The sequence below is a fragment of the Phaethon aethereus genome (genome assembly GCF_964289735.1).
Source record: "Phaethon aethereus genome assembly, chromosome: 2".
Taxonomy (NCBI): Eukaryota; Metazoa; Chordata; class Aves; order Phaethontiformes; family Phaethontidae; genus Phaethon; species Phaethon aethereus.
Genome location: NC_138582.1, coordinates 2,616,427 through 2,639,304, shown reverse-complemented (window position 1 = coordinate 2,639,304; position 22,878 = coordinate 2,616,427). Strand labels below are relative to the sequence as shown.

The following is a 22,878-nucleotide window of genomic DNA, read 5'->3' as shown; positions in this document are numbered from 1 at the left end:
TGGTGCTGGATGTGTATCTTGAAGTGTTTTTTGCAAATGCCTTCTGGGGTTAGGAGCCAGCAGGCCACAAAATGGGCACACGGTCTTTTCAGAGAAAGTGACTTCCTTGCCACAGCAAGTACAGGAAGAGCTGGACTATTTAGAAATGGGGCAGGGTGTCCAGGGAGGCAAAGTCCTTGTTTAGAGATAGGGAATAGTTGAAGAGAAGTCAAGGAAAAGGCAAGACTTCTCCCTTCCCCTTCTACCTCTTGACTTCCTGAGCTACCCTGTGGTGTCTAATCCTACCACATCCAAAGACATCCCAGTTTTGGGGCTTGGCAGTGGGTACATTGTGGGGTCTGCCAGGCCAGTATTGCGTCGGCTTACTGGGTGCTGGGCTCTCATGAAAGCTGACGGAGGTTTTCTGGATTTTGCCCAGGTGGTTGGAACCCATGGTCGGCTTGGGGTGACTGCACCAAGGACTGCGGGGGTGGCCTGCAGACTCGCATGCGCACCTGCAAGCCCCTTCCCAACGAAGGTCTTGTCTGCGAGGGAGTCCTGGAGGAAGGACGGCTGTGCAATAGGAAGGCATGCAATAGTAAGTGGAGGCATGTTCCCTTGCACGCGCGTGAGCGGATTGCTCTTCCCAGGAGGAGCTCGGCCTCGTCACCATAAATAATGAAGGATGCTCTAGAGGCACGGTGAAACTGCCCAAGGGCCGTGTCAGAGTGGCAAGCCCAGGACAGCATGCGACTCTGGCTGTGCATGGCCCTGCCTTTCCCTGCCTGTCTTGCGGTCACGCATGCATACGAGCACGTACTGGCACACGTCTCCCAACACACACGCCTGCAGATCCAGACCTTTACCCCAAAGAACAAGGGTTAATCTATAGGAATCTGTAAGCAGGCTTACATCAGGTATTCATAAGCTGGTGGTAAATCTGCCACTGATGGCAAAATATACACCCTTAAAGGCACTTCTTTGACAGTTGAGGCTTCTCTCCCAAATAAATAAACAACGCAACTAAGAGAGATGCTAATCTTGGTTCTTTTTTAGTTCACCTTCCCAGTCAAGAGCAGTGTTGCTCTCCCTTTCTTTTACAAAATGTTGCCTACAGTGCTAAGATGTGGAGAAAGACCTGGCCATTAGACAGACAAAATGCAGGACTTGAACAAGGCAAAGTCTTTGGCAGATGCTCCACTCTCCTCCTATAATACAGCCTCTTTCCAGGTCCTCTTCTCCAGAGCAGGGAACAGGCTGTCAACACCAGTCAGCAGTCAGGTATCGATGGGTTGAGCTGGTAAATCTTTGGCACTGTCATCCCCAGTTCTTCTTTTGCATTAGCTGAATTGAGAGGAGGACAAAGAGGAAAAAGCAACAGCAGAAGAAGCTCAGCCCAGCAAATGCAAGCAAATAGCTGATTATAATTATTCCCTTCTTTTTATTTCAAATTCATAGTAGAAAATGTTTAATAACTCCTCCAACTAGGCAAATAACTAGAGAGAGTTCAGCTTTCTTCAAAGGCAGGGGAGTATCTCCTGTTAAAGGGGAAGTTCAAACAGAGGGACATAAATATATTCCTCTAATAAGGGCTAAAATGATTTCATGCATTTTTTACCACTTCCATAAATTTAAATCATGTTGCAATTAGGCTTTTTTTCTTTTTTTTTTTTTTTAATGAAACCTTCTAGTATATTGAATTTCATTTCTTTGACTCACAGTTGCTAATTTCCCTATGAGGTTTGCACACTCTAGGGATATTTAATCAACGTCCCCCACACTTGCAGGTGACTTTGTAGTTGTAACAACGCAGCTGTGGCTTGGGGCAGTGGGTTTAAGAGTGCAAGGACCTGGAAGCTGGACCCGAAAGGAGGTCCAGCTGTGGGACTTGAGTGTGCTTGAATAGAGTTGGAGGAAGGGCCACACCAGTCTTGGTGGACAATGCTGTGAAGGACAAGAAGGAGGAGATGGCATTGTGGGTGGGTATTGTGTGGCCATTCTTTGAATATGGGGGCACATGGGACAAGAGGCAAAAAAACTCCTTAGAGTGTCCCTCTTGTTCTGGACAAACAAGGGGAGCACCTAGCTCACCAGACTCCTTTTGCAGGATCTTCAAAGCCCTCCATGGGATCTGTCTGATTCCTTCACACCTTTCTTGAGATTGGGGTGGAGGGTGGACTGGACACTATTTTCCAGGTCCAGCCTCACCACCGCTGACCAAGGGACATAACATGTTTCCTTGATCAGCCCCAGGGGCAAAACTGCTCTTCTTCATGATAGATCTCCTGAGATTGCTTTGGCAAGGAGGGATGAAATGGGATGATGGGTAACCACAGAGCCTAGAAGTCTGGGTTGTGCTTCCAGCTCCGCTCATTGCGTGGAGCACAGCAGTGAAGGATGAATTGCTATTTACTCACTATTTACTCACTTGTCTTTTTCAGAACACAACATTCAGCAAAGCTTATCCTAAGTGCAGAAAAACCTGATTGTACCCCAGGGGGCTATGACTCAATAAACGATTTCATTTGTCTTCCTGTCCTCTTTCCATTACATACACAGTCAACAATTTCATCAAATTGCAGTGTCGTTAGTTCAGCTGAGCTTATTTGGGAAGAGACGGCCCTAGTTTGGAAAGAGAGTATGCCCACAGAGTGGGGCATCACAAACTGATTTATCCCTTTGAAATAAATAAGTTAATTCTGACTAATTTTCCCAAGGGCCTCTTTACAGACAAACTGCTAAGCCCTGTTGTGATGCTTTCACTCGGGGAAGCTGGAAAGCATGTGAGGGAAGATGTGTCTCTAAAAAGACTTGCCCATACACATCTTGAAGTCTGTGTCCTACTTCAAGATAAACCTGCATCGATTCATACGTACCAAAGCTGTGCATTTGGTTCTGAACTCAGTCCTGAGTAAATCTGTCCCTTGTTGCCTTTGCAGATGAGACCAAGAGAGATGCACTTTTGACCCAGGAAGGGCTTTTAATTTTTTTGTACATATATTTTCTTCTCTTTGCTGTGACGTGTACCAAAACCTGAGGAGATTTAAAAGTAGCATAGAAATCCTGTTTTAAATGTGTCACTGTTATTCTCATATTGACTTTTGCTCATAGATTTGCTAGGGATGAGTAGGATGTTAATTCTTCCACTTGAACTGTTATTTTCTTAAGTGTTCATTATACATTGCAGTTAAATTGATTCTAATTGATTTTTTTAAATAAAAAAAAAGAAGAAAAGAAAACCTGGACAGAAGAACATCTTTATCCTGAATTGTGCAGCATTTCAGTAGCTTGTAATAATACCTGGCTAGCTGTCCAGGTACATGTGGAGTACATGGCGCCTTAATTTTCTAGTAGAAAACAAACAGGAAAAAATAGTCCTTTCCTTGACGAAAGGGCCATCTATAATACTGATAAAAGAACAAAACAAAACAGGGATGAGTACTCTGATATCTTCCTCTTTGCTGTGGGGATAAATTGAAACTTGTCCAAGGAAACGAATACCACCACTGAAAAGTAAAACCAGTTGCTGGTCAAGCAAGTTAGGTCAGAATAACACAGAAATCGCCAACAGCTTCAAAACAAGGGTAAACCCATCCCTTTTCTTTAGCTTCTCCTTCCTTGCTTCTGCCAAAGTGGCTCATAAGATGATTCTTATTATGAGCTGATGCTTATAATGAGCTCAGTGCTCATTAACAAGGGTGTTTTAGCTGTTTATTTGGATCTCCAGCAGCAGGGAGAAGTCTTAGTCTGATATTGCATCTGGGGCAGGTTCTCAGTGGGAACAACTTTGGGTGCTGCCACTCAGCTCCCTGGAGCTGCTCAGATGAACTTTTGCAGAGGATCTGTTTCATTGGTTGCTTTGTTTTGCCTGGCCATGGCAAATGTGGTAGAGGGATCTAACCTTTCTTGTCACGCAGCTCCTCCCCCAGGTGGACCTTCTCCAGGTCCTGCCATCCTTCCTCTTCCAGAGCTGCCCCAGGTCTCAGTATGCAGCAGTGGGAATGGTGATTCTCAGCCTTTCCAAGAGGTGTGACTTCTTGCAGCTTGGTCACCAAAATACAGGTATTAGTCACGTGGTTCCCAGAGCTGAGTCTGAACACGTTGTCTGGAGGCCATAATGTTGTTTGAAATCACTGCACAGGCATGGCTGAATGACTCCACAGGTGCCACTTGTATGTGGTCTTTATGTTTTTCCACTCACTTGGGTCACCATCTCTGCTGTTTCATGTAAAGGAATCTCTTGCTTGATGATCTTCACCTGGCTAAATTTCCCCAGGGATACATACCCAAGCCCAATGGCGAATGAGCCAGGTAAGTTATCTCCATGGGCAAAACCCAAAGCTGGAAAACACTGAAGAAAAACTGTAATGAAGGCTCATCCCAAACTGGAAAGGAAACTTTGTCTGGGAACAGCAGCTTGGCTTAGGCAGAGCCTTTTTTCATGGCAACTGTTCAGCTCAAGAGACATAATCTGAAGGACAACATTCAATGCTTGTTGTTACTCTGATTTTTCCTTGCTAGATGCAAAGGACCCAGTGATATCCTCCTCTCCAGCACAGACAGGGGACATTTCCTCCACCTGTTGGATTTGGCCAGGAGCTGCTGTTTTATAGAGGGAGGGAACAAAGCCAACCCAAGTGTGGTGTCAAGTGCTTGCAGAGGAGATTTCCAGGTCCACCCCCTTTGGATGGAAGGGGACACCCGCTATGCTCCAGAGGTTCCTCTTGGCTGCGTGGTGCTAAAAGCTGTGGTTGCTCACAACTTGACATGCAGAGGGTCCTCTCAGGGAGGCTAGATGGGCAATGTGGCAGGACAACATCCAAGCCAAAAGGAGGACATCATGGGCCTGACCCTGCCACTGGAATTCAGCAGTGCCGGAGAAATGCAAAAACAATCAGAGATGTAGGCGGCCTGCATTTATTCCTGGAGAATGGAAATCAGCAGAGGAGCCAGCTGAAATCCTGCCATCCCATCTGGCAGAGACAACACAAAACCATCTCTGACATTTATGAATATGCAGATTGGGCAGATACGTCTCCCCTAAGCTGGGAAAGGCGTGGCCACATCCTGCCATTAGGTGCAAGAAGTGTGACACCGGTGCAGTCCCATCAACCCATGCTGGATTTCCAGCATCAAGCGGGTTCAGGACCTAGCCCTTCAGCTGTGTAACTTAGTGGTGTGAAGAAACGCATGTTCCACATGACATTCAAAAGACTGAGCCTCAGTCTCATTCTCTGCCACCCTTGATTTTCATTAAAAATAGCCTTTTTGCTGCAACCACCAAGCTGACATATCCTGTGCATGTGTAAGAGCATCTTCACTCCCTGCAGGCCAGGCTAGAATTCCTTGCAAGCTGGAAGAGCGCCTTGACCTGCTGCTGCGTGCAGAGACTTCACTCTGTCACCCCTTTTAATGGTGGTTCAGACATTTCATATCTGGGAGTCATGCTTCTCACCCAACAACATTTTCACAAGTCTCATGTTCAAACTGAAATGCTTTGGGCCATTTCCTTAGCTGGTGCTATTGCCATATGTCCAGCAGCCTCCAAAATGCCCCTCTTCTACATCCGCTGAGATCTTGGTTTTTAGGGGTTGTTAGTGATTCTGCCCTTCTCAGTTTTACTCCTTTAGCAGCTGCTAGATGCCCCAGGAACTCCATAACCAACACCTTCTCCTTCAGTTTTACTACACTGAGATACATTTATCCCATTTTAATGGGTTTTTTTAATCATCTCTCTGCACTCTTTGCTCTGGTCTGTCCTTTCATTCCCACCACTCTACCTTGCCTGAATAATTTTCATGATCCTGCTATTTTCTTTGCCTCTCTTGTTTGGGGGATGAGTATAGAGTACACTCACCAGAGTTGGTAGCTCAGGTGAGACATGCTTGGATGTTAAAACCTTGGCCCACAACACTGCAAAGTCTCTGCATTCAATTTTTTTCCCCTTGGTTGTGTTGTAAGGTGCTGCCTGACACATTACACGTTCTCATTAGAAATTTTGGTCACCGCTTCCTCTTCCCACTGCTGCCAACATGGCAAGATCATCCTCCCCACCCACATTTGAGCTATGTTCTTCCAAAATCTCATGTGCTTGCCCTCGCTTGCAGTTGAAACATCTCTGTGTTCCATCCCTCCTGCTAGCTTCTCTGAGGTGCTGGATATTTCAGCAATGTGACATCCTCATGGCATTTATACAGCTGGGATGTAAATCAAGTCTAGGTCTTCCTTTGATCCTGGCACTACTCCTCTCCGCTGACCCTGTTGTAGGAAGCGGGCTGCTGAAACCTGACCAGCTTCCCACTGCTTTTATTTTGTGGCCTCTACCCGATAAAGTTCAGGTGCATAAAACCCACAGCAGAGCATCACTTGCACCAACTTTGCCTTGTGCGTAAGGGACCTGGCTTCTCCCCTCTTCTGTTTAGAACCACAGTTGATTTTTTCATGCATTCAAGGCAACTCTCCAGCTTAAATCTAAGCCATGCTCTGTGTAAGTGGAGACAGACTTGCTTGTCTGCAACACCTTTTCCAAAGGGGAGGCAGCTTGCATGCTGCAGAGGAGTGACCCCAGCATGGGTCTGGATGCAGTATTTTCTGAGGGAGGTTTGGGCAAGTTGGAAGGGTCACGCATCCAGCCACTAGACATGATTGCCTTTAATTAGGATAAGGAATAACAGCGCAGGCTTCTCATATCTGTTAGGGAGCAAAGGAAATCATGGAGCTCCTTTGAGACTAGGATCAGTCATTAGGAGATATCAGTAACATGAGGCCCAAATAACTGGAGAGAGGAGTTCCAGGGTGCCAGGGTTGCATTTAGAACTTATATTTTGCTTTTTTATCTTTCCTTCCTTCTATCCTGTTTCCTATCTCTCTGTCCATCCATCCATCCATGCTCACTGGTTGCTTCTGCGATACTCAATCCCAGGTTTTCCTTGTCACTTCCCTTGCTCTGAGCAGCTGACAAAGCCATCCAAGCTCCACATATACCCCTTGTTGCCCTGCTCCTCTTTCTCCTCCCAGACTAAACAAGTATCTGGGAAGCCTATGCGATTTACTGCAGATGAAGATTTTGTGTGCACTTGTGATGTGTATGCTTTCATGAAGAGGACTTAAATCAGAGCAGATGAAAGTGTTTGGGTATCTCCAGCAATGGATGGTGGGAATGGAGAAGGGTTTGTGATGAGTCCCAGATATGGGACTAATTTAACTTGCCTCCTAAGCAAACTCAAGACACTGGATATTGGAAAGCTAGTTAGAGGTTTGCATTTAAAAAAAAATAAATAAATCTCACACAGGGAAGTCCCATGACTTTGTAGCTATTAAAAAAACACTGGCCCTTTCTGTTCCAGTAAAGAGCCAGACAACAACAAGATATATACACATACCAGGATGTTTGCAGTCCTGATATCTGGTGATTGGTGCCTTTCCCTTGAAGATGGCAGGTGGATGACTGCCCCATCCCATCTAACCAGTAGCCTGCAACCAGTCGGTGCTGGGCAGGTTTGAAGGAGTCAGCGTGACCAGTTCCTAGCTTCTTTAAGTCCTGCTTTTGGGCAATAGTAATGGGAAATAATATAAGTTCACAAACTAGACAAGCCTCTTCCATGAACCAAGCTGCTGAATATAAAGTCTGGCTCCTGGCAGAGACTTCCTGAATCATTCCTCCCCCTCCTCTGCTTTCCCGTTTTGAATGGCAATAAAGACTCCTGCCACCACACTGAAGCTTCATTAACCTTTATTAATTTTCTCAGGGTTCTGGGACAAAATTTGTCACCATTTCATCTCTTGGCAGTTTGTACTTCTTGAAAAGATGTCTGACTTTTACCTCCTTGGGGAAAAAGATCCTCTGTCTGGTACTTGCTCTTTGGAAACAAATTGGTTGCCAGATCACAGACTACTTGAACTCAACTCTGCACTCTGCTCTTCTGCATGACTCTGGTGGAGTCAGCTGAGCTCTCCTGATTTACAGTGGGCAGTACTGGTGGGCAGGATGTGGGTGCTATTGCTTGGTTATTTCTCTATTTACTAAGGAGGGTAGAGTTGCAACATGCCAAATACCATGGAGAATGGAAGTTTTAGTTTCCCCTTTAGGAAATTCAGTGCTGATCCCCCTGGAAAGCAAATACAAAGCTGGCAGAAGTGTACATTTGGAAGGGACACGGGTGTAGCTCTCAGTCAGGAGTTAAATGCCTTTACTTTACAGTGGATGCACTATTTACCTTCTGATCTCAACACCATGGTCTTCAGTGGGACATTTCCAGTTAGGACACTGGTGTCATGAGGTTCTCTCTTTCACCTGAGTTGGTGAGCAACCATAGGTCTGTTGGTACATAAGACATTTTGTTGATACCAGACCTTCATTTCTCCTCGTTGCTGGTGGTAAGGTAGAATCTGTGAAGGAAACATCCTTTTGAGCTATCCCTTTCCTTTTCACCTGCCCTCACCTGACTGCTCCACTCAGCATTTTCTGTTTAGTCTACAGAACATTGCTAAGTAGATGTTGGTTGCAAGGCAGTTTTCCACCAAAACATGCTGCCACTCATCACCATAGATCTCAAAACACTGCTAGGGAAGGTGGGATTCATTGTCAGCACATCTGAAAAGGCTAACTCCTCCACAAGTACAGCAAAGAGGACAGACACCCTAGAAAGTCATTGCAACTGATTAAACACCAGACATAAGGGATCATATTCTGCATGGTCCCAAGTCTCACTGAGAAACAAGGGGTTGAACTGCCAGCCAGTACAAGTCTTGCAGGCTGGCTCAGTGCTAAAGCCTCTGGGACTGCTGGTGGCCAGGGGTGCTGGGTTTGGAAAACAGATGGTCATGTCAACCAAATGTTGTAGATCACTGTTTTTTATACATGTAACCTTTGTAGTGAAAGATCTTGCAGAGTGAACCAAGGTGTATTTACATGACCCATTACCTTGCCATAGCCAATGGACGCTATAATTCCAGAAGCCAATCGCTGAGGTCCACAGATAACAGAAAGCGAGAGGACACTGACGAACTGCAGCACTACGGGTACCCTGCACCTCAAATAGGTAAGCTCTGACCTACCGCAACAGCCTCTGGAGCTGGCACGCTGCCTGATCACTGCCCTTCCCAGCTGGGCTGGGCTGACTGCATTGACTCGCTTTGCTGTTTCAATAACCCAGCTAACCAACTCTTCTCCCCCCAGGTTAGTGTGGGCTTATCCAACAAGTCGCACACTGAGCAAATGGTCATCACCCAGTTTGTTCCCATCCCATTGCCCTACAAGGTTTTGTGTTTTTGCCATTAACACAAAAAGGCAAAAAGGGTTAGACGCAAAGCCCTAACAAGGCCATGCATCTCACAAACAGCTTCTCATCACCCTGCCTACTTCTAAGTCACTGCTTTGTCTGAACTATCTAAACAGTCATGGTTCATTAAGCCAAAGCTGACCTTATGGTGATACAGCCTCTTTGCTGATGTCCATGTCATGCCTTCCCATTGCCCATAGAAGAAGGTGTGCAGGGCATGATGGGGAGAGAACCAGACTGCTTTCTTCTGTCACTGGGTGCTGTGCAAGGACTTGCATCTTGTAGGTTCTCTAGTAGGACCTTCCACCCTCCTGCAATAGGAGAGGAATCTTATGTAATACTATCAAAGAGTGGGATCTGGGAAGATGTGAATGAATTGGACCTAGATCTATGTCAAGTCCAATCTGGTGAAGTTTTGAGCTCTCCCTTCACAGCTGTCTTTTGTTGCAAAAGCTCAACACATCATGGATCTTGGGCAAAGTAAGGTGTGCTGACCCTGACTACAGGTTAAAATCATTGCCCAGTGACCTTGAAAACCATTTGTGCTCCAGAAAGGCTTCAGACAGGTGATTTGAAGAGCTAGAGCTGTGAAATATAGAGAGAACAGGTCATATTCTGGTGTAAATTAGACTTTGCCAGTGCACAGCAGTGAACAGCATCAGGAAGTTGAGTGGTGTGGAGGCTCCGGGGGTTATCGGACAATGGCTGAGGTTGTGGCTTTCAACACAAGGCAGAAGACAGTCTGAATTTCCTTGCTACCCTGCACTTAATCTGCTCCCTCCAGTGGGAGCAGCTCCACTTCCTGTAGGATCACTGGTGGTTGGCAAAAGGCTGCAGGAGAGGGAGGGCGTTTGCACCACTATAACCTGGTGAAGCTGAGCTCAATATCTCAGTCACACATGCCCAAATGGTGCGGGGAGGGAGGAAGAGAAGGCACGCTGAAGCAGGTCCTGTGATGTCCCCTGCTGGTCCTGCACTGCCTGGTCCCTGATGCTTCCCCAAAGCTTTGTTCCAGCCTGTAGCTCAGCCATCAGGTTTATAGCTTGGCATTTCTTCCCGCCTTGCAGCTGGATACCTCGTCTTGGCTCAGTGACATCTCTATTAACTCCCTGCCGTTGTAGCCGCTGCTGTAGGATGGCTGACTTGGGCTGTGGTGTCCCTGAGTGCAGCATGGGCTGGGAGATGAGCATTGCCTTGCTGCAAGCTTGCCACATTCCTGCCGCTGTCCCAGGAGCAGCAACTGCAACCAGGTTGTTCAAAGAAATCAGGATGGAGGAGATTTAAGACCAGGCAGAGGGTACAGGGCAGGAAGAGATTTACGGGGACTCCTTATCTGGGGATAGGAAAGCCCACATCTTCCCTAGCAATTAACACAGTTTGTAGGGGATAAGCCATCTCACATACACTCAAGACCTGGAAAAACACGAAATACAAAAAATAGCTGATACCACCCATAAGGACTAGGGATGAAGGGATGGCCCTGACCGGTTGAAGACGATTATTGTCTCCTGCCAGCTCTCCACAGCCCTGGTGTCTAGATCCTGTTGGCCCATAGGCTCTGGCACAGTTGTACTCTCAGCTGCGGTGCCGCTGGCTGCCCACATCTCTCCCAGCAATAGCACAAGACTGAGATCCAGCCCGGCAGGTGCCTGGCACCGGCCCTCCCGGCTCAGCTCACAGACAGCTTCCAGGAAGTCTTTGCCAGCAGCAGGACGTGAGCAAAGAAGCAGCTTCCACGTGGCGAGATGTCAGATTGACAGATGACGCAAAAAAAAAAATAAGGGGATCCTGATGGAGGGATGACAGCAATGTGCCGCTCCATTAGTGCCGAGGGAAGAAGCATCACGGAGAAGCTGCAGGCACTGATGGGGACACCGCAGCCGCCTGAGCTCTCTGTAAGGCCAGCTCAGTTAATCTCAGGGATGGCCAGGAGCTGGAAAGGATCCTGGATTGCAGTGCTGTGTCCCCATGGAGTGATGTTCAGTGTGTCTCCTTCTGCAGCACCTGCATACCGAGAAGAGGTGCTGCAGCTGGCTCTGTGGGAGCAGCAAGCCCTGCAAAGGGCCATCTTCCCACCTGAAGTGGGGTCCTCGCCCCTGCAAACTCCTTTGGGACACTACTGTTAATCCCCAATCTAGCCTGGAGCATTACAGGACTAATCAAAGGTCAATCCTGCAGACACATCTGTCCACAGGCACCATTCATGATGGAGGGCAATGCATGGCCCCTTGTCCTCCGGGGGGTGAAGACCAATTTGGTGGAGTGCATCTCTGGCAGATCTAATTGTAAGACCAAGCTGTATGAGGGGGTTTTCAACCCCGATGAGCATAGTAGACTTTTTGCCCTTATATCAAAAAACAGAGTCAGTACCCACTTCTGGGATAAATAATTGGAAGATATTGCATCCAGTAATTCGTATTTGCTGCAGGCTGACCCACAGGGGTGCAGAAATTCTTCTCATCCACAGTTTTGGTGATGGGCAATACTCTGCTTCTCTTGGATGAGGAATGAGGGGGCTTGTCCTGATTCCTGAAAGCATCTCAGAAGTGGGTCTCACATGGTTGAAAATCAGTTGAATTTCTGCAAGGTTTGAAACTAGACTGGGCATAGTACCCCAGTAGACTGAGAAAAATTGTTTGTTTCAGAATGACACCAAACCCAAAGAAGTAACCAGCACTTGGAAAATAAACTATATTATGGATTTAAAAGCCAGGGATTGGTGCAATATGAGAAATTATAATTAAGGAGATTTACTTCTAATCATAGTTATTTTTAGTCTGAAAGGGCAAAGGCCAAAAACAATAAAGAAGAGGAAAGAGGCAGAAGAAGTGGAATTCGGTTCAAAGATGTCATTTATTCATCTAGTGACACAGTAACTCTTGTCAGAATATGGAGACTGCAAAACCACAACCAGGTCTGAGTGGGGAGATGGTGGGATGGCAGGCTCTCAAAACCATGAGTTGCTGATGGAGGAAGCCACTGTATCTCTGCAGGCTTCCCCTGTCCCACCTCTGGCCTCTCAGAAGGACTTTTGGGTACAAACTGGCAGCATTTAACAACCAAAAAAATGGCAGCTCCCTGCCATTGAGGGACTTGGTGCTGCTGGGTGCGGTGCTGGAGAGGTTGCTCAAGGTCAATGGAGGGTGTTCTCTGAGCAATGCAAAGGCATCGTCTGTTCGTGCAGCAGCCAAGCAGGTTAGGTAGCGGGAATTGCTGGGATTTGTGGCCCCAAGAGGGATCTCCTCAGTTCTGCCCTGCTCTGGATAGAAAATGCTGAAATGATGGTACCAAAGGTAGCTTGCTGGTGGTGAACTCAGAGTAGCTCAGGACTGTCACTCTGACAGAGCCAGTCAGATTCCTTATTGGAAAGGCAGCAAAATTACCATGGAAATGCAGATCTCTGTATACCAGCAGATCTAATACTTGAGAAACAGCAACGTTTTCTTGAAGCCGCAAGGTCTCAAAACATACACCATCTCCTACACATCCCAGAGAAAGACCAATGGTCCATAACATTTACCTAACTGGAACCAGCTGGGCAGATTAATGAAAAAAAGCACAAAAGTAGCGGGAAACAGTATTGAGTAACTTTGGCTTAATGAACAAAAGCAGTTACATCTCATGATAATCATTACAGTGGCATAGATGAGGTAGAAAAAGACTCATCCTTACCTCCACCTCTTTCTAAGTCCAGCCAGTAAATGAAGGAATGTAAGCCGGTCCATTATACATCAAGGACAGGTCTTCCTCTACATTTTCCCCCTTCAACATGCCTGCACATATTGATTCACCAGTCTCCAATTAGTGGGCATATTTTTAACTACCAACTGCCTTGAAACCCTTGAAATTCTGCATAAAATTTCATTGTAGGCAGAAAACTCCTAACCTTAAGACACTAACAAATAAATATATCACGTTGAGGAATAAGTCAGACATGCACAGGTTTAAGTCAGCTGAGGCAGTATTGGGCAGTTTGGGGGTCTCCAACCCTTACAGTCCCCATCGCAGTTCCTGTACTGACATTGACTTTCACGCAGCTGGTTTATAACCCTCACTTTCCTACAAGCAGGCTGAGATCTCAAGCTGTAGCAGCCCACTGCTAGAGTATCCTTCATGCTCCATGTTGCAGCTGGTCAATCCAATACAGCATCTACTATCCAGTTTTCTTTGGGAATGAGGTGGTGGTGCAGGAAAAAACATGCAAGTGTTGGGTGCAGCTCAGGCTGTGCCACCTGCTTACCTGCTGCACCCAGTGCCATCATCCTTCTTACATCATCCATAATATGCCAGGTGCATCTGGTTATGATATGACATGGTGCAGTCTGAAGCTCTGAAGAACTTACTAGAAGGGTATACCCCTCTATTATGCATCCTCAAAGATGTGTTGGTGTTTATTTGTGCCATATGCCTGTGTACTATACATACTAAATGTTACATTCTAGGTTTATCATGTGTAATTATTAGTAATCCATTAAAAATCTAAAAACCCAAACAATGCAGAGCTTAATTAAATGAAACAGAGCAAGCTTCTGTTTTCATCTCGGGGAGAAAGGCATTTTCTCAAGGATAGACTAATGCCTATGAAACTAATGGAAAACTGTCCTTTCCCTGCCCATGCCACACTTCTGGTGACTTACCTGGAGGCTGTGGCATGGCTGCAACACCCTTAGCATGACCATCTATCTGCAGGGATATTAATGACAACGGGAATATGTCTCATTTCTTTCCACCACCGCCTCCTGTACAAGGGGATGATTTAGTTGCCTTTCTAATATTGCCCCGTCAGGTAAGCAGTTGATAGGTACTGTATGATGCTTAGGAACAGTCAGTCTTGTTCTCAGAGCAGATCTTCCCCACAAGTGAAGGCAATGGCAAGAGAAAGCTCTGTGGGATTACTTCAGCCAATGTCCTTCCCAGGCACTGTCTTCTTCTATTTTGTCTGCTGTTCCACTGCCAATCTGCATTCGTAGGTGCTGTGAGAAGGCATGGAAAGGAGTTGAATCCATACAACTGCTCAATTTATGGACACATTTACTACCCCCATCTAATCATAGAATCATAGAATCATTTAGGTTGGAAAAGGCCTTCAAGATCATCAAGTCCAACCGTTAACCTAACACTGCTAAGTCCACCATGAAACCATGTCCCTAAGCACCACATCTACATGTCTCTTAGATACTTCCAGGGATGGTGACTCAACCACTTCCCTGGGCAGCCTGTTCCAGTGCTTGACAACCTTTTTGGTGAAGAAAAATTTCCTAATATCCAGTCTAAACCTCCCCTGGTGCAACTTCAGGCCATTTCCTCTCATCCTATCACTTGCTACTTGGGAAAAGAGACTGACACCCACCTTGCTACAATCTCTTTTCAGGTAGTTGTAGAGAGCGATAAGGTCTTCCCTGAGTCTCCTTTTCTCCAGACTAAATACTCCCAGTTCCTTCAGCTGCCTCTCATAAGACTTGTGCTCCAGACCCCTCACCAGCTCTGTTACCCTTCTCTGGACACGCTCTAGCACATCAATGTCCTTCTTGGAGTGAGGGGCCCAACACTGAACACAGGATTCGATGTGTGACCTCATCAGTGCCGAATACAGGGGCACAACCCCTTCCCTACTCCTGCTGGCCACACTATTCCTGATACAGGCCAGGATGCTGTTGGCCTTCTTGGCCACCTGGGCACACTGCTGGCTCATGTTCAGCCGGCTGTCAACCAGCACCCCCAGATCCTTCTCTGCTGGGGCTGCTCTCCAGCCACTCCTCCCCAAGCCTGTAGCATTGCATGGGGTTCTTGTGACCCAAGTGCAGGACCCGGCACTAAGCCTTGTTGAACCTCATACAGTTGGCCTTGTCCCGTCAATCCAGCCTGTCCAGATCCCTCTGCAGAGCCTTCCTGCCCTCAAGGAGATCAATGGTCCCGCCCAACTTGGTGTCATCTGCAAATTTACTGAGGGAGCATTCGATCCCCTCATCCAGGTCATTGATAAAGATATTGAACAGAACTGGCCCCAATACTGAGCCCTGGGGAACACCATTTGTGACTGCCCACCAACTGGATTTAACCCCATTCACCACAACTCTGGTCCTGGCCACTCAACCATTTTTTTACCCGGCAAAGAGTATGCCCATCAAAGCCATAAGCAGCCAGTTTCACCACGAGAATGCTGTGGGAAAGAGTGTCAAAGCCTGAACTAAAGTCCAGGTAGACAACATCTGCAGCCTTTCCCTATCCACTAAGTGGATGACCTTATCATAGAAGGAGATCACTGTTACTTAATTAGTACTATCTCTGAGCGGATGATACATATCCCAGCTCACACAGTTCTGCAGTGGCTACACCACCTTGTTATTTGTGGTGGAGCCTGCCCTGTCCAGTGCTCTGAAGTGTCCTTCTCTTTTTTTTGTGTGTCTGTGTTACAGTTCTACAAAATACCCCAAAAAACTGTTTAGCCCATTGTCAACACTCACATTTTCTCACCAATCCCCTTGCTTCCTTGCTGTCACACCACACATGGGACACATTGCACAGCTCCAGAGATTGCCAGCAGCCAGTGAAGTGCAACCTGGAAAGCACTGCCCCAGAATTCCAGGGACCAAGGATGCCATGTCCTCACCTTCTGCTCCAACCCCAACAGGTGACCCCGCAGCAGAAGAGTGGTCCCCGTGGAGTGTGTGTTCGACCACCTGTGGGGAGGGCTGGCAGACCAGGACGAGGTTCTGTGTGTCATCTTCCTACAGCACTCAGTGCAGCGGCCCTCTCCGGGAGCAGAGACAGTGCAACAACTCTGCCGTGTGCCCAGGTGGGCTGAGCGCTCCGTGTATGCATGGGCAGGTGGGGAAGGGAGATGCACAGAGTACTGACTGCCTGTGAGAGCTCCACCATGACATCTACTTGGAGGGAGATGTTTTTTGTTTCCTCTTCCTCCTCTTTTTACCCTAAAGCCTCACACCTTTGTTAGACCAGGCACCATTAGCTGGGCACTTGTTTTACATGGTATGGACAATTCCACACTGTCTAGAGGCAATAAGCACAGTACATCTGAAAGGCATGTGCCTTTTTTGGGTGTTTCCAGGCATGGGGCAGACTGTGAAAAAGAAGCAGCAGATGACACTTTCAGTTGTTCAGTTGTCAACACTGAGCATACCATTGCAAAATCAGCATGAAAAACTGAGGCTGCTGATATGTTTATGAATTGAGCCAGCCATCATCTCTGTTTTCATATTCCTCCTTCCACAATTTTGATGAAAAAGTACAGTCTATTGAGCCTGGACATCATTTTGAAGAATTATGCTATTAAACCAGGTATGTTATTCATGATTCCCGGCCAGCAACATCATTGTTAGGAGCTAATCTTAGAATGGTGAAACCACCAAGCTGTTTTCCCATGCTATTTCCTGCATTTCCTTCTCTGGTTACCTCTTACCATGCAAGATGCATGGTGACTATTGCAAGATATTTAGATTTCCTGATACTGGTGGATAAGTCACTGTTAGCAATCAACGAAGGACTGGAAAAGTACCTGTATTTTTTTTTTTTTTCTGAAACATTATTGATTTTGCATTAGCGTCCCCGGTAAAGCTGGAAGGGATGAAGTCCCTTAAGAGAGATCAGTACATTCTTGTGACATTTGGCCTCTAGAAATTACAGTGACTAACCTGCCATAACCTGGACAGATTAGATTAGATTAGATTAGAGAAGATTAGATTAATATAGATCAGAAGGCTTTAGATGTCTAATTCCAGGAGTTACCAGTGGTGGTCTGATCGCTATAGGAGCATGTTGCTCATCCTGTTTTGGTTCTTCCAAGTCTCCCTAGCTTTGCCTCTGTGGTGTCACTGGTGTAAGATAGTAATTAGTAGGTAGACTACAGCTTTTCTGAGGTCTTGAAAATGCTGTAGTCTTTGACAATTCAATGAGAAAATTTGCTGAGGGAGGGAAATAAGGGCAAGAAATGACAAAATGATGGTTATCCTGCTTCCAAAGGGTGGTGGGTTTTTGTTCCTCTCTAGCTAATTGCATCTTTTGCTCAAAAAATACCCTTTTCTCTTCGTTCAAAAATCTGAAAAATCAGGGTCAATTAAAAGTGTGTTGTGATTTATTTCAAATAAGCTGGAAAGTAACAGACACTTGGTGTTGATAGCAAAGCATAAAAAATTATGCAATGCTCCTCTTGCACATTTTGGGTTGGTTTGTTCTCACTTCTCACATGCTGCTCATTCTGGGTGGGCTGTGCTCTGTGGGCTCACTCACTTCTCCAGACCTCCTTTGGAAAGGAAACTTACTACTTCTGCTCTGATTGCAGTGCATGGTACCTGGGACGAGTGGTCTCCATGGAGCTTGTGTTCTTCTACATGCGGCAGAGGGTACAGGGATCGGACCCGTACATGCAAGCCCCCACAATTTGGTGGGAATCCCTGTGAGGGCCCGGAGAAGCAAACAAAGTTCTGCAACATTGCGCTTTGCCCAGGTAAGGCAGTTAGAGATTCAAAGCCTTCCCTCCAGCAGGTCTCCATCTCCAAAGACACCCATACATGGGTCATCGAGTGGATCTTAGCTGTCTCAGCTGAATGAGCACACAGTCTGCACTGTCCTGAAGAGGATCCTTCATAAGGAAAGGACGCATTGAAGGAACAACCTGGAGGTGCTTTCTGGGGTTATTCAGCGCAGCATTGTCTTAGGTTCAGATTTGCCTTGTGACACGTTATATTGTTTGGATTGGGACTGGCTCAGCTATCAGTACTATTTCCAAGACCATCTTAAGCTTCTCACCTGTTCTCTCCAGTGAGTGGTTTAAAGTAATTTTGCCGGACTGAGCTTGTTATTGTGTTGGAATTAATTAATAGTTTCACTTGCTAGCAATATACATGCATTAATTCATTATATATGCAAGCTTTCTCTGTACTTGATCCTACTTTGGGTGGTGACATGGACTAAGAGACTCGTGAGAGCCATATTTTAATACTTTTAAGTACCTTTTCCCTATCCCTAAATTTCACGTCCAAATGCCTCTCCCCAAGTTTTGCTCTGAAACACCAGAAAGAAAACATGAGATTAAGTGTTTTTTACCCACTGGAAGTCCACTTGTGCTTCTGTGGTTTCCTTCTGCTGAACCAGACAGGTTCTGGGTTTACCACAGAGTCCCTGTTAATTTAAGTCAGGGTGTCCTGATGACCATGATCTGAACACGAGGGAGCTCCCCAACATTCCCATTCTCTCCCAGGGTAATGTCAACTGACATTTATCCAGTTTAATGAGAATCATTATGAGACATTATTATGTCCTCGGAGTAGAATAAGGGTTGCAGGAGCGACAAGAACTTTGTGAAAACATTTGTGAGAAGCCTTCTGGCATTTCCCACCCAGTTTTCACCCCAAGTAACTATCCTTTCGGTTTCTGACTGCTGTCCAGAAGACTCTATTTGAAATAAGAACATCTCAGACACCAGATTGACTGTCATAAAAAGACAAATTGAAGACGTCAGACTTGACATTGCTTGGGCAATAAAGCATACCCTGAGATAACAGTGATCCATAATTAATTTAAATACAAATAAATATGTGGATACACTGCAGCGAACAAAACACTGTTGGAAAAGACAAACTGCCCAACTGCAAGACTTCATCCCTAATTAATGCCACAAAGGCAATCAGTGGTTTTGCAGAGCCAAATGAGCGCAGCGTTGTGGGACTCGTTGAAGCACAACAGTGGGCAGCGCTCGGTGCTTGACGCACCAGACAGTCATATCACTTATTACCACCCTGCTCTGAGGATTCATTACTACATCTGATGAAAAATGCTCTGCCGCGGGAACAACAGAGCTTTTGTTCTGCTGGAGCAGTAACTATCACAGGCTGAGCCCAAAGTCTTTCAGAGAGAGAGACAAGGGCGAAGACAGCGCCCATCTCTGTGTAGGCTGCACCAAGCAGACTCCAATGAACATTTCTGATGATAGACTCACGCTGTGGTGTGACAATGGCACTGAGCAGTCTTTCCTACGGCTGTGATGGAAAGCCCTCAGCATCTTCTTAAAGAGACATCCTTACATCAGCGCATGTGGCTGGAAGTGCAACACGGCCATCTGTTTCTCCATTTTTTAAATGTCTTTGCAATTACAATCCATGAATAAATAATCTGTCATCTTGAAATAAATTATCTGTTTCTTATCCCCCACTGAAATAGAAATTTATGGATATGGCGCTCTTTTATTTTCCCATCTCCAAATGCTCACACTTGTGGTAAGCTTCCAATCACCACTGCCACAGCAGCAGGTCGGGCTTTGGTAAATTCAACTTTTTTGGTAAATGCAATATTTACTTTGGTAAATGCAGTCTCATTTTTCTAATACAGAGGAATGTTAATGAGGGGAAGGCACTGTCAGTTCATGGAAACTAGCAGCACTTCTTTCAATCAGAAAAACCATTATAATTTATACCTGTTAGGATCTACTTTGTGGAGTTTTGGATCATTTCCAGAGAGGAATCACCTGTCAGTCACCACCTTTTGCATTTTACTTCCTTGGGATTGATAGACATTGACATGGTGCCTTGAATTTATGCACGATGAAAACATGAAGGTTGGATTGCTAAAAACAAGCACTGTTTGGAAGTACCTTTATGCCTGCCTGATTTTTCACACCTTCTGAGCTCACGTGACCCCTTTGAGTTAACAGTCACTCATTTGGATGTTTTTGATTTTTTTTTTGTACGTGCTTGAAAACAAAAAGCTGCTTAACTGCACAACTGCAGTGGGGATTATGTGAGGCTCTTTGAGTCCTTGCAGATTACACAAGTGGACCAGGTTGCACATATTTTTCTTGGACTGACAAACAAGGCCAAAGAAAATGAGCTGCAATCTACAGCAATGTGATTTGAGCCAGAATTCAGACTTTTCAGGGATTCAGGTTGTTTTTCTGAGTGAGAGCTAACAGCTAGTGAGAGCTAAACAGAGCATGATGACCACTGCTAATGAGAAAAAAGTACTCCAGGAACAGCAGACTGGGTGGTGGATCTGTTGATCAGGGACCAATTAGGGTGTAACTGCTACATTTGGGAATGCCTCACACTTTACCACGTTAATAAGATATATTCATGTTTCTCTCCAACCCTGTCCCTATCATAACCTCTCTTGTCCCTCGCTCCTCTACTTAATTATCAAGGACACTGCTGTGTAGAGACATATCAAGCTGTCACTGCTAATTCAGCTGTGAGAGAAGTACACTGACCACACACGCTCTGCTCGTGGTCTTCTGTTGGAGCACAACTTTGCTTCAAGCATTTCCTGACCAGCCGCGTGAATTCCTGAGAATAACTCTGTGATTAGAGTTTCTGCACATGCTTTAATGAAAAACAGCATTTGAAGTGCTTGAGAAACTTCCCTCCCTGCAGACTCGTGCATTGCTTTGGTAAAAAATGGGTTCTCTCAGAAAGTGCTGATTGCCCAAAATGGGAAATGTCACGGTAATGTATTGATTCCTTCAAAATTTTCAGTGAAAACGTGATCCATGCTCTCTGTTTTGATGTTATGTTGTAATCAGCAATAATAATAGTTTTGAAATGTGTGTTGGAATGTGTAATATCAATGATTTCAACTTTTATGGTGTTATGTAGACTATGAAAATTGAAGTGTTATGGCACTTGCAACCTGCTGGGCCGTACCACACCAGTCAGAGGTTGCAAAGAGTCCCAACAAACTGCCATTGCCACAGTTGTTTGAACTTTTTCTTCATGACTCTTGCCCTCTCTCACACTCTGTGACTCCGTTTTATCATCCCCTGCCTCGGTCCATTGTAGGCAAAGGCCAGAGGCTCCTGCACATGTCTCCTCCCAGTGGGAGCGATTTTCACATTCAGCTTTGTTATCTCTCTTTGGGCCACTCAGTGGACGGCAACTGGAATGAGTGGTCGAGCTGGAGCTCCTGCTCTGCCTCCTGCTCCAACGGCACCCAGCAGCGGACAAGGGAGTGTAATGGACCCTCCTACGGGGGAGCCGAATGCCAGGGACACTGGGTGGAGACACGGGACTGCTTCCTACGCCAATGTCCAGGTCAGTGACAAATGACTTTTTCTTTCTTTTGGGTCATCTTTCTCTGCAGTCCCAGGCAGGCTTTTCTAAAATCCCCTCCTATTTTCTTTGGGGAAGAGTTGCACCACTAATGCAGTAATAAGGAGGTTGTGGATCATACTAACAGACCATGCAAGTCAAAATCCCTACTTGGCAAATGCTCCAGGAGACCATAAAGAGGTGAGTGATTGCCCATAGAGAATTTGTCTTTCTAACATTAGATAACAGTTTTCAATACATGTTTAAAAAACAAACAAAATATCAATGAAACCCTTTCCATGCCTCTACAATGCCTCAAGTTTCCTCCTCTTTTTTTTTTTTCTCTTGTTCCTTTTCTCCTACCAATTCACCACTCCTCGTTATAGCTGAAGCAAACAGGGAAGCAACCACTATTGTATCACACCTTTGAACCTTACCTATGACAAGGTCTAGCACAATGAAACCTTGATTCATGCCTATCTAAGGCATGAATCTAAGACTTGTCACTTACTTTAGTCATCTAGCTGTGTCTTAAAATAATAATAACAGTAATAACAGTAATAATAGTAATTCATAGTAATAGTAATAATTCCTGCTGCCCCAGCTATTGTAGCCAGTACCTCACATTCAGAATAATCACCTTGTCTTCATACCATGGACCATGGGCTCCAGGAGAGCCATTTCATACAAAAACAAAGAAAATTGAAGCAGATACCAGAGCACACCTAACACCAGAAGTCTGCATTTCTCAGATTAACACCAGCCCTATAGAGCTGCAGGTGCAGTTTCCTCCTTTCTGTGCAGAAGTCTTGGGGGAGGCCATTCCAAAAGGACTAATTGGGTCAGCTGGTGTGGAAAATACTCTGACCTGGAAACAAAGCTTGAACATCTAGAAGCCTTCAAGATTGATCAGCAACTGATTTTTCTTGCCATGCTTCTCCTGGCCCATTCCCTGACTCTTCCTAGGTGCTCCATCCCTGTTAGGCCATAGGACTGAGAAGGTGTGGACCCCTCAGGTGGAGAGGGTCTTTCTCCCCTTCCCAAAAGAACAGAGACAGCTAGAAACAGCTCATTTTTTGGAGGTACTTCTCATACTTTGCTCAGGTGAGCAAGTATCATTCTCTCCAGTCCACAAGCATAGAAGCCAGTAGCTCTTCAGCCCAGTGTAGCTGTTTCCTCAGGGAATCCCTATCCTCTCTGGTAGCATCACCAACTGCAGCAGAGCTTATGCAATATTTAACACAGGTATTGGACTTTCCTGGTCTCTAGTAGGTTTTAGTGCTTGGGTATCTCACTCTTTCTTTGCAACTTACGGAGATCTTCAAAGACAAAAAGGGCCTCACTCTTTTTTTAGACAACCTTGTCCCACAGATTTCGGATTTACCTGTCAAAGCAATGTTGGTCATGTATTCCACTGCATACAGTGTCACCAAACAAAGAACCAGAGGTTGGTGTTGTTCTCCTTTGATAATTTTCTTCTACTTCTTGGAGGAGAAGGAACCCCCACCCTCCCAAAAGGAGTTATTTGGCCCAAGATGATGTGTTAACTCCTAATTAAAACCCAAATAATAATCAGAAAATTT

At 45.7% G+C, this 22,878-nt stretch overlaps 1 protein-coding gene across 1 annotated transcript in view; it reads left to right on the top strand.

The window, feature by feature from the left end:
• ADGRB1 (adhesion G protein-coupled receptor B1) overlaps positions 1-22,878 on the top strand; it is a gene marked incomplete at its 3' end in the record, with an annotated part of 218,255 nt that overhangs the window by 48,476 nt on the left and 146,901 nt on the right. The window contains exons 2-6 of the mRNA XM_082015056.1: positions 419-577; positions 8,913-9,020; positions 15,892-16,056; positions 17,560-17,724; positions 21,134-21,298. Coding sequence (XP_081871182.1) covers positions 419-577; positions 8,913-9,020; positions 15,892-16,056; positions 17,560-17,724; positions 21,134-21,298 — 762 coding nt within the window. The remainder of the gene's footprint in view (positions 1-418; positions 578-8,912; positions 9,021-15,891; positions 16,057-17,559; positions 17,725-21,133; positions 21,299-22,878) is intronic.